This window comes from Panthera tigris, chromosome D4 (genome assembly GCF_018350195.1).
Source record: "Panthera tigris isolate Pti1 chromosome D4, P.tigris_Pti1_mat1.1, whole genome shotgun sequence".
NCBI lineage: Eukaryota > Metazoa > Chordata > Mammalia > Carnivora > Felidae > Panthera > Panthera tigris.
This window is the reverse complement of record NC_056672.1, coordinates 81,422,636-81,435,175: the sequence shown is the minus strand read 5'-3', so window position 1 is coordinate 81,435,175 and position 12,540 is coordinate 81,422,636. Positions and strand designations below refer to the sequence as shown.

The 12,540-nt window shown below is 38.4% G+C and overlaps 1 protein-coding gene and 1 non-coding gene across 5 annotated transcripts in view; both read left to right on the top strand.

Moving 5' to 3' along the window:
- Positions 1 to 12,540, top strand: part of RC3H2 (ring finger and CCCH-type domains 2) — a 52,123-nt gene that overhangs the window by 22,324 nt on the left and 17,259 nt on the right. For all 4 annotated transcript variants that reach the window (XM_042963415.1, XM_042963414.1, XM_042963413.1 and 1 more), the window contains exons 7-10: positions 457 to 589; positions 700 to 818; positions 2,630 to 2,742; positions 12,164 to 12,472. In XM_042963415.1, coding sequence (XP_042819349.1) covers positions 457 to 589; positions 700 to 818; positions 2,630 to 2,742; positions 12,164 to 12,472 — 674 coding nt within the window. The remainder of the gene's footprint in view (positions 1 to 456; positions 590 to 699; positions 819 to 2,629; positions 2,743 to 12,163; positions 12,473 to 12,540) is intronic.
- On the top strand, positions 260 to 370 carry LOC122233337. Its single transcript, XR_006210896.1, has one exon. It is a non-coding gene; the product is annotated as a small nucleolar RNA SNORD90 (small nucleolar RNA).

Below are 12,540 nucleotides of genomic sequence, written 5' to 3'. Positions count from 1 at the left end.
AGCCTAGCTCTGGGCTTGAACTCACGAACCGTGAGACGATGATCTGAGTCAAAATCAAGAGTTGGATGCTACCCAGGCACCTCAAACATGAGCTCTTTAAATTATTTTATCTTTATTTCTTTTTACAGTGTTTTTAACTTTCAGAATAAACCAAGGAAGGCTATAGGGAACCAAATACAGGATATTAACATAAAAGAAGCTGACTTACAAAGTTTGTTATCTGCCTGTATTCTGACCCCAGAGAGCTAATACAACTTATAAATAAGTTTTCTAAGTGTCTAATGATGAAGTTCATAGGGCAGATTCTGAGGTGAAAATTTCATTCATCACTGATACTCCTACTGTGGAATCTGAAGACACTTGAAAACCTGTTTAGTGTGTTGGCTTAAAGAAGCATTCAAATATAAATGTGTCATAAGAACCAGAGTAAAAGCCATTCTGTTTTCTGTTTGTTAGCTGCAGTCTCCAGAATCATTTGCAAAGAGTGTCCAGGAATTGACAATTGTTTTGCAACGAACAGGTGACCCAGCTAACTTAAATAGACTGAGGCCTCATTTAGAGCTTCTTGCAAACATAGACCCTAATCCAGGTATGTGGAAAAATACCCAATTGCTTATACTTTTACTACCTTTGAGGTGAACAACACAAAAGAATTACTGCTAACAAAATCACCCTCATTCCCTTGGTGGCTTTTTGTAGATGCTGTTTCACCAACTTGGGAGCAGCTAGAAAATGCAATGGTAGCTGTTAAAACAGTGGTTCATGGCCTTGTGGACTTCATACAAAATTATAGTAGAAAAGGCCATGAGACACCTCAGGTAAGCATCTTCATTGCACTTCTGATTGCTTTTATCTAATAGAGGTTCATCCTGAACAACTTGAACAAGGTTAATAGACTTCTTATGTGACTCCTATCTCTGTTCTTTTGGGAGAAACTCAAATTTTAGTACATCTGATAAGTAGTTAATAGCATAGCACCCAAACGTTTTTGACTAAGTATAGATTATTGATTTCTTCCAGGCATTTTGTTTAATTCTTTTCTAATGTAGGGAAATTGTCACTTTTTTCTCCATTGCTCTCATATGAATGAGTTTCTATTTGTAAATATGTGGAATTTGAATTTTTAAAATATTTGCAGTGTGCATGAGAAGGAGTTTATGTTTAAGGTAGAATCTCTTTTATTCTAATAATGATGTCCATTTATTACGTTACTGTGAGTCATTTCTTATGTTATTTTACATACGTTATTTCTAATCCTCACAGAAAGATAATTGCTGTTCCCAAGCTGAAATTTAAAGAGATTAAATAACATATCTGTCATGGTGGCAGTAAGTGACAGAGCTGAGATCAGATCTACTCCAAAGTGATCTTTCCACTCTTTCTAGCCTTATTCTACTAGAAAACATTATAATATTCAAATGTTAACTGGAAGAGAAATGTTTTCTCTTTTTATTTATTTATTAAAAAATTTTTTTTTAATGTTTATTTATTTTTGAGAGACAGAGACAGCATGAGCAAGGGAGGGGCAGAGAGAGAGGGAGACACAGAATCCGAAGCAGGCTCCAGGCTCTGAGCTGTCAGCACAGAGCCTGATGTGGGGTTTGAATCCACGAACCATGATATCTTGACCTGAGCCAAAGTCAGACGCTTAACTGACTGAGCCACCCACGCACTCCTGTCTTTTTTTTTTTTTTTTTTAACTTTATTTGTTTTGAGCAAGAGAGCGTGTTTGTTTGTGTAGGGGAGGGACCGAAAGAGAGAGAATCCCAAGCAGGCTCTGCTCTGTCAGCACAGAGCCCAATGTGGGGCTCCATCCTACGAACTGTGAGATCATAACCTGAGCTGAAATCAAGAGTCGGGACACTTAACCAACTAAGCCACCTAGGCACCCCAATAAATGTTTTATCTTATTAAGGTCACAGAAATAACAACGGTATCTTAAATTTTGATGCAACTATAGCAGATATGATGGGGTTTTTATACTTTTCCGCATTGTTTTTGTGAACTTAAGCAGCTTCAAGAGTAAGAAGAGTGTTGTACTCTCAAGCTGACAAATTGGTTTCATAAATGTTCACTCTTAGGGGAAATTGTATTCTATCTTTCTTGGGAAAGTTTAAGTGGACAAAGCTTATGGCTTTTTTTTTTTTTTTTAAGATTTATTTATTTATTTTGAAGGTGGGGGAGGGGCAGAGAGAGAGGGAGAAAGAATCCCAAGCAAGCTCTGTGTGGCTCAAACTCACGAACTGTGAGGTCATAACCCAGGCAAAGTCAAGAGTCAACGCTTAACCGACTGAGCCACCCAGGTGCCCTGCTTTTTAAATTATTTTGTATCATAATTTTAAAACCGCAATCAATCGATGAGAAAATCTTTTATTTTTGTGGTCATTGTGTTGTCTGACAAATAAATAGACATAACATCTGAACCAGTTTCAGATAATCCTCAGAAGGAATGTCTGAAATACCAATTTAAAGTTACGCTGTGTAATATGTAACAGGAAATGGTGGAATGGCAGTTGTTTCAGCACAAGAATTACTTTTCTGATGTGATAAAGAATTAAAGGCAGTAATCATAAAATTCTGAAGTCCCAAGAGTCCTCACTTTTTCACACACTGATTTCCTGTTTTGTAGCCTCAGCCAAACAGCAAATACAAGACTAGCATGTGCCGAGATCTGCGTCAGCAAGGAGGGTGTCCCCGAGGAACAAATTGTACTTTTGCCCATTCTCAGGAAGAACTTGAAAAGTAAGTTACGAGAATTCTTTTTCATATGGGTTTAATTTTGGGTCATTATGAAAGTGTTCTATGTAGTCTCAGAGTTTCTGGTGAGTTTCAAAAATGTGACTAAGTTCACATTGTAGACTTCTTTATATTGCAAGATAATCTTTTCTTTTGAAACTATAGCGTCTTGCTTCTGGAAGCAAGATTAGCATAAATGACTTAGAACCTTATTTAAGGGTCATACTTTTAATAACCATTATATAGCTGGAATCCATGTTTTTGCTAAGCACCTGTGCAGAAGTACCCTCTGTGCAATCTTATTTGCTCAGGTTCAATTGACGATAACAGCAAAATCCCAGGTAAAACCGTACTGCAGATACATTTTCTTTTTATGATTTTTGGTCTTCTTAATGTTCTTTTTTCTGCATCTTTTCTCCTCTGGGTAATCCTTCTTTCTGTGTCCATTTACTCCACACGTAGAAGTAAATCAATATAAGCTATATTATATATTGTCCAAGTTTTTGTTGTTTTTTAACCAAACATTCATCATTGAGATCTTGCCAAAAAATTGATTCCCGCCTTTCTATTGAATAACTGGCCTGTATATCAACTCTTAATGGACATCTCCCTTTTGTTTTTAGACACTTTATTTTTTTTTATTTTTTATTTTTTTAAGTAGCCTTCACACCCAGCGAGGAGCCCAACATGGGGCTTGAACTCATGACCGTGAGATCAAGACCTGAGCTGAGATCAAGAGCCAGACGTTAAACAGACTGAGCCACTCAGGCACCCTGTTTTTACACTTTAAACTTAAGTTGAACTAATTTTCTCCTCCCATACATCCTCTCCCACTTTCCATTCTGCTCTCCCCCAGTGTACCCTGTCCAGCCAGTTACATATACCATGTTAAAGGAATCGTCTTTGTTACCTTTCCCTCACCTGCTTGTCTGAGTCACCAAGGTAGTTCAGTATGTTTGTTTCTGAACTCTTCTTTCCAGCCTTACAGTCCAAGCTATCATCCCTTTTCTCAATCCACCATTGCCTCCTAGTCTTACAGTTATTGTTGCCACCCCCACTCCCATTATTCCCCACAAAACGGAGAATTTTATGCATAAGGCTCATTGCAGATAATGAGAACAGGTAGTTTCTCAATTACTCTGTGGATAAAGTTATAAAATCTAGATTGTGGATCCTGGATCATCTGTGTGCCTACCTTTCTGATCTCATCGCACAGTGCTCCTGAATTGTATTCTATGCTCAGGCCACACTTCTCTTCTGCCAGTGCCTGGAATGCACCATGCTCTTCTACATAATGCTCTTCCTTCTGGCCTTGCCTTTGGAGCTTCTCTTTTGCCTACCTTACTCTTCACTTATTCAGGGGGATCCTCCCCTGACAAAGGTTCCTCTTTGTCATACCAATCAAAATTATGATTAACTTACGATAAATTTTAGTGGATAGCAGACTTTTATGTAAAGGTCCAGATAGTAAATATTTTCAGTTTGGTGGACCACATGGTGATCTGTGTCACAGTCACTCAATTCTGCCATTGTAGCAAAAAAGTGACCATTGTGCATAAAATTGGCATGGGTATATACTTTATTTACAACAAACAGGCAACTTTGGCCCCTGGCCTCGATTGACTGCCTTACTGTGGAGTACCCTCCATGGACTCTATTTATCTTGTTTATTACTTATTACTGTTTCCTCAGTTGCTAGCACTGGACCCTGTACATAACGAGCTCCACAGCAGCAGCAATCTGATAGAAGATATGTGTGTGTGCATTAGAAAGAAGAGTAGAAACATGTGTCTCCTCTCTGTTTTTACTCCCTATGGAAGAGCCTGGAGAGGTTGCAGGGGTCCTAAGACAAAAAGACGCTGTTTGCACCCAGTCTAAGCAGCTCTCTATACAGAGTTTTATATCAGGATGATTTTCGAGGCTCTAGGAAATCTATTGAGCTTGCCCATACCTGAAATAGAGCTTCTTAGCTAAAGTAGAAGTTTTTAGGGGACTTTCTTGGGAGTTGGTAGACCTAAAAACGTCAGAGGAGGGGCGCCTGGGTGGCTCAGTCACTTAAGCATCCAGCTCTTGATTTCAGCTCAGGTCATGATCTCACAGTTTGTGATTCGAGCTCCCCGCTGCTTGGGACTCTCTCTCTCCATCTTTCTCTTCCCCTTCCCACTCGCATGTGCTCTCTCTGTCTCTCAAAAATAAATATTAAAAAAAAAAGAAATAAAGAAAAGTTTATTAAAAAAAAAGTCAGAAACCGTGATTTCATTGCCTTGCCACCCATAAACTGGTGTCCTATCTGAAAATCCATTTTACGTCCTGTACCTTCAAGCTGGCTTTCTACTCTCCATCTCTTGTGCCTACTTTACAATTTTATTATCTCTTGACTGAAATTATATTAGTAGTAAAAAAAAAATAATAGCCAAATTAATTGGTCACATTTTTGTGTAATGCTGTTTTTAGTGTTTCACGTGTGTTTACCTAGTTTATCAATTTTAGTTCTCTACTGACCTTTTACCTGGCATCTCCTTATGTTCAACCTATTTCATTGCTACCAAGATTTTCTCTTGCAAATAATTGTCTGATCATGTCCACGTCTGCTTTAAATTCTTAATTGGTTCCTCAGTATAGCAAAGGATCTAGTCCTAATCTAGCTTTGTAGCCTTACTCCACCTTTTGCAGTCTTTATTTTTTTAAGCTACATCTAGTTAATCACTGTTTACTACTGCACAAATTCTTGCATTCTTCTTTCCCTTGCACGTGTTTTTCCCTTTATCATATGCTTATCTCTTTTCTGTTTGGAGAGCTCCTAGTCATACTCAGAGGTCCTCTTCCTTCTGAGGACTTCTCTGACTTCCAAGCAAGTGTTAGTTGCTTCCTTCACTGTGCTGTTGTAGTGCTCTATACATAGTCACTGTATAATGTCAGTTTTCTTGTCATATTGCAGTTATTTATTTGCACGTGTGTATTTTAACTGGACTTCATTTATCTTATGAGTAATTCATCTTGATATTTTTTGCACATAGCAAGTGTCTGATATGTAAATTTAGTGTATTTACGTTGAAAGGACAAATAATCTACAATTCATATTTCTAGCTGGTTTCACATTCTCTGTTGCTGTTTGAAAAAAGAAGAGAAAAAAACAGGATGATACAAAGGATTAAGAAAGTGAGATGTCACTATCCTATTGGTTAAAAAAATACATGTTGCTATGTATCTCCGAGCTTTTTGAGGGTGGAACCTTTGTCTTAGTTCACATAATACACCAGGAGCTCTGCAAACATTTGTTTTACTTAATTTTACTCCAGCCTGCTTTCTCTACTGTGCATTTCTCTAACCAAACTAAATGTAAATGCCCAGCAGTCTCTCCTAAAGTAAAAATTTAGGTGACTGTATTTGAGAATGTAGAGAATTAGAATCCTATTTCTAAGAATTGGCTGCATTCTGGAGAATAACAGAAGCCTAGAATCAATCAGCTCAGCAAACATAAAAATGATTGCTAAGTGCTGGGTACTTTTTTGAGGTGCTTCTAGTGAGGAAAGAGGCACAGTAAACACGTAAACAATTTCAGTTAGTGATAAAATGCTATAAAGTCTGAGGTGGAAACGAGCTTGGCAGGCTTGGGAGCTAGAAGCAAGACCAGTGTGTCTGGAAGATGGAGAATGATAGGGATGACAAAAGATAAGGCTAGAGAGGCAGGCCACATCACACTGGCTTTGATGACCATGGCGAGGAATTTGGAAGACCCAACAGGGTTTTATTCAAATGCAACGATGAGATTTTTTAATCTTACATATTTATTTAAGTAAGCTGTATGCCCAGCATGGGGCTGGAACTCACAACCCTGAGATTAAGAGTCTCATGCTCCACCGACTGAGCCAGTCAGGCATCCCACAACAATGAGATTTTAACTTTGTCTTAGAAATGTCATTCACGCAACAAATATTTATTGAACACACAGTGTGCACCAGGCACTGTATTATGTGCTGAAGATAGAGAGGTCAGTCAGGAAGGCAAAAATCCTTGCTCTCATGGGGCTTACTTTGTTGTAGAGAAGATTGACATACAGCAAATAAATACAAAATACAATATCTGGTACTGATTGGTGCTATGAAGAAAAATAACACAAGGTATGGAGAAAGAATGGTTGGGAAAGGGGAGATATTTTAGACGAGGTTGTCTGGGAAGGGATATCAGAGGATATGGCATGTAAGCAGACACCTGAATGAAGTGATGGTGCACTAGAATAAAAAAGATCATTATAGGAGTGAAGTCTTTGGAAAGGCAGATATGCTTGGGACCTGGGGCACAAGTGGAGAGATTGGACCTCATTAGAACCCCAGTGGCAGGATTGACCTGAGTTAAGAGCAGGAGCTCTTCATCTCTTTTTAGGAGGAGGATGTAGTTACAGGTCAGGAAGCTTCCTGGAATTGGTGGTGAAAGAAGTAAGTCTCCTCTGGCTTCATCTGTTTTGTCTGTCAAGTGGGAGGCAATGTCATCAGCAGTGGAGGTAGAAAGGATGTTAGAGATGGGAAAGGGAATTTAGTAGAGAAGTGTATTAGTGTATTGCTTGGCCATTTTAAATAATTGATCAGAATTTTGAAGAGAGTCTAGAGAGCATGATAGCATGGTTTTTCTCCACCAATGTTCAGCTGCCTGGAAGCAGGCACAGAGTAAGAGAATATGTGAAGAACTGGATTAGGGTTTTACCAGGAGTTCAACACAGGGAGTGGGCCAAGGGAGGGACGAATGGTGGATAGTGGATTCTGAGCTGAGTAAGGCAGGGAGTAAGGACTTGATGGAGCTCAAAAGGTGATTTTAAAAGAATAGGAAGTAATTGACATTTTCAAATGTGAGGTCTGGATTTGAAGTCCAAGTCTTTAGCTGCCTAGATGCTAGGAGCCCAGTATGTATTGCTACTTGCCACATATTTTACCTCCTTTAGTTAAGGTTTTACTTATTACAACTCCTTATCTTTTAAGGTACTTGCAATTAAAATTTTATTTTTTGCCTGCCAGAGTAATCTTAAAGGTAGCTGAGATTTGTCCTTTGAGGATGGAAAGCAAAGAGCAGCTGGCTATTTTGTATAAGAACCTTTGAGGTGAAAAATGAAGAGCAGGTTTCAGAGAGCATGTTGAGGAAAACACAGGCCCCTCCATGCCAGCAAAATGCCTTTCTAAAATACAGGTCTACTCATACCTGTCCTTCTTAAAGAAGTAATCAGTGGCCAGATCAATGAAACCAGAAGCTGGTTCTTTGAAAGAATTGACAAAAATGATAAAGATGTAGCCAGTTTGATCAGAAAGAAAAAGGAAAGGACCCAAATAAATCAAGGATAAAAGACAAGAGATCACAACCAGCACAGCAGAAATAAAAACAATACTAAGACAATATTATGAGCAATTATTCGCCAATAAAATGAGCGATCTGGAAGAAATGGACAAATTCCTAGAAACGCATAAACTACGAAAACTGAAACAGGAAGAAATAGAAAATTTGAACAGACCCATAACCAATAAAGAAATCGACTTAGTAATCAAAAGTCTTCCAAAAAACAGGAATCCAGGGCCAGATGGCTTTCCAGGGGAATTCTACCAAACATTTAAGGAAGAGTTAACACCTATTCTCTTGAAGCTGTTCCAAAAAAATAGAAATGGAAGGAAAACTCCCAAACTCTTTTTATGAAGCCAGCATTACCTTGGTTCCGAAACCAAAGACCCCACTAAAAAGAAAAGTATAGACCAATTTCCCTGATGAACATGGATACAGAAGTCCTCAACAAGATACTAGCCAACTGGATCCAAGAATACATTAAAAAAATTATTCACCCTGATCAAGTGGGATTTATACCTGGGATGCAGGACTGGTTCAACATCCACAAAGCAATCAGTGTGATTCATCACATCAATAAAAGAAAGGACAAGAACCACATGATCCTCTCAATAGATGCAGAGAAAGCATTTGACAAAATACAGCATCCTTTCTTGATAAAAGACCTCAAGAAAGTAGGGATAGAAGGATCATACCTCGAGATCATAAAAGCCATATATATGAAAGACCCAACACTAATACCATCCTCAGTGGGGAAAAACTGACAGCTTTACCCCAAAGGTCAGGAACAAGACAAGGATGTCCACTTTCACCACTGTTATTCAACATAGTATTGGAAATCTTAGCCTCAGCAGTCAGACGATACAAAGAAATAAAAGGCATCCAAATCGGCCAGGAGGAGGTCAAACTTCCACTCTTCACAGATGACATGATACTCTATATGGAAAACCCAAAAGATTCCACCAAAACACTGCTAGAATTGATTCATGAATTCAGCAAAGTCGCAGGATATAAAATCAATGCACAGAAATCGGTTGCATTCCTATACACCACAATGAAGCGACAGAGAAATCAAGGAATTGATCCCATTTACAATTGTACCAAAAACCGTAAAATATCTAGGAATAAATCTAACCAAAGAGGTGAAAAATCTATATACTGAAAACTATAGAAAGCTTATGAAAGAAATTGGAGAAGACACACACAAAAAATGGAAAAATATTCCATGCTTTTGGATAGGAAGAACAAATATTGTTAAAATGTCAATACTACCCAAACCAATCTACATAGTCAGTGCAGTACCTATCAAAATAACACCAGCATTCTTCACAGAGCTAGAACAAACAGTCCTAAAATTTGTATGGAACCAGAAAAGACCCCAAATCGCCAAAGCAATCTTGAAAAAGAAAATCAAAGCAGGAGGCATCACAATCCCAGACTTCAAGCTGTGTTACAAAGCTGTAATCATTAAGACAGTATGGTACTCACACAAAAACAGACACTCAGATCAGTGGAACAGAATAGAGAACCCAGAAATGGACCCACAAACATATGGCCAACTAATCTTTGACAGAGCAGAACAGAATATCCAATGGAATAAAGACAGTCTCTTCAGCAAGTGGTGCTGGGAAACCTGGATGGCGACATGCAGAAGAATGAACCTGGACCACTTTCTTACACCATACACAAACTCAAAATGGATGAAAGACCTAAACATAAGACAGGAAGCCTTCAAAATCCTCGAGGAGAAAGCAGGCAAAAACCTCTGATCTTGGCTGCAGCAGCTTCTTACAACACGTCTCTGGGAGTAAGGGAAACAAAAGCAAAAATGAATTATTGGGACCTTATCAAAATGAAAAGCTTCTGCACAGCAAAGGAAACAATCAGCAAAACTAAAAGTCATCCAATGGAATGGGAGAAGATATTTGCAAATGACAAACCAGATAAAGGGTTAGTATCCAGAATCTATAAAGAACTTATCAAACTTAACATCCGAAAAACAATCCAGTGAAGAAATGGGCAAAAGACATGAATAGACACTTCTCCAAAGAAGATATCCAGATGGCCAACCAACATATGAAAAAGTGCTCAACATCACTCATCATCAGGGAAATACAAATAAAGCCACAGTGGGATACCACCTCACACCTGTCAGAATGGCTAACAATAACTCAGGCAACAACAGATGTTGGCGAGGATGCGGAGAAAGAGGATCTCTTTTGCACTGCTGGTGGGAATGCAAACTGGTGCAGCCACTCTGGAAAACCGTATGGAGGTTCCTCAAAAAATTAAAAATAGAACTATCCTACAAGCCAGCAATTGCACTACTAGGTATTTATCCAAGAGATACAGGTGTGCTGTTTCAGAGGGGCATATGCACTCCAATGTTTATAGCAGTGCTATTGACAATAGCCAAACTATGGAAAGAGCCCAAATGTCCACTGATGGATGGATAAAGAAGATGTGGGGTGTGTGTGTGTGTGTGTGTGTGTGTGTGTGTGTGTAATGGGAGTATCACTCGGCAATCAAAAAGAATGAAATCTTGCCATTTGCAACTATATAGATGGAACTAGAGGCTATTATGCTAAGCGAAATTAGAGAAAGAATTATATGACTTCACTCATGTAAGGACTTTAAGATATAGAACAGATGAACATATGGGAGGGGAAGCAAAAATAATATAAAAACGAGGGGGGCAAGACATAAGAGACTCTTAAATACAGAGAACAGAGGGTTACTGGAGGGGTTGTGGGAGGGGGGATGGGCTAAGTGGGTAGGGGCATGAAGGAATCTACTCCTGAAATCGTTGTTGCAGTATATGCTAACTAACTTGGATGTATTTAAAAATAAATTAAGTAAATAAATAAATAAATATATATATAAAAAGGAAAAAAAAAGTAGTCAGTCGCTCTCCAGAATCTCTTAAGATGACTTATATAAACTGACCATAACCTGTTGTCTTTTTTTAACTTTGTGTTCAGTCACTTCATCCTCAGCCAGTCTGATCTGGGGACACTTCTCTTTTATTGAGCTCCACCTGCCTCTGTCAGTGTGTGTGTGTGTGTGTGTGTGTGTGTGTGTGTGTGTGTGTGTGTGTGTGTGTGTGTGTGAGAGAGAGAGAGAGAGAGAGAGAGAGAGAGAGAGAGAGAAAGAGAGAGGGGGGGGAGGGAGGGAGGGAGGGAGGAGACGTGCACGAGAGAGAGGGAGAGCAGGAGAGAGGGGAGATGGAGACTAGTGGGATTGAATAATGAGGTTGTTTATAGATACTGAGGGACTGAAAGGGAGACTATTGTGAAGGCATTGCTCATCACTAACACTATATTTAATTATCTTTTGTTTGATTATAACATTAATATCAGATTAATTTAGGCATATGTAATTATGGCTCCAAATGTGTGTAAACTTTTTGTTCATGTAACAGTTGTTCACCACTTTAAAGTTTTGGAACCTTGACTAGGACTACATTATAATGAAGTTTTTGTTGTACAAGTGGAAACAGATTTTCTTAAATGGAGTCCCAAGATCAAATTGCTTTATGTATTGAAAGTGTTATACCTGACCACCATAAATAAAACTATGAATTCAATATCAGAAAATTCTGTTCTTGATCCAAATGCTTTTTACATTAGGCATAAACTAATCTGGTGTAGTGTTTAAGAACGAGTTTTGGTTTTATAATTTTTTTAATTTATATAATGCTCTAACATTTGGTAACAACAGAATTTTGTCACCTCTTGCATACCTTTCTTCTTCATTCTACATTCCTAAATAGATTTGGTATGGTTCCTTTCATTTTTACATAGTGTACTTTTTATTGCAATTATACAAAATTTTCAAAAGGATCTCTTCCCATTCACTCATCAGGCTTCTTTGATACATGTGTATTTTGCTTGCTACATTAATTACATGTGTGTGTGTGTGTTTTCATGTGACATCTAACAGCAGAGTTTGGTGTAGACTGTATTTGATATTTAGCTGATGAAACTTTTTTCAAAGCTATTTCCTCCTATTTAAATCTTTTCCCGTTGTCTTCTCCCCCCCCCCCCCCTTCCAGGGTAAATTTAGTGCAATATTCACCAATATATGTTGATTGTTTTTGAAACAGGTATCGATTAAGGAACAAAAAGATCAATGCAACTGTAAGAACATTTCCTCTTCTAAATAAAGTTGGTGTAAACAACACTGTCACAACCACAGCCGGAAATGTCATTTCTGTCATAGGAAGTACTGAAACAACGGGGAAAATTGTTCCAAGTACAAATGGAATTTCAAATGCAGAAAACAGTGTTTCCCAGCTAATCCCACGTAGTACTGACAGTACTTTAAGAGCTCTGGAGACTGTGAAGAAAGTGGGGAAGGTTGGCACTAATGGTCAGAACGCAACTGGGCCTTCTGCAGAGTCTGTAACTGAAAAGTAAGTATTAGGTAAAAATGGCTACTGTGAGTTACTCAGCCTTTTGAGAAATGACTGAGTATTTTAAT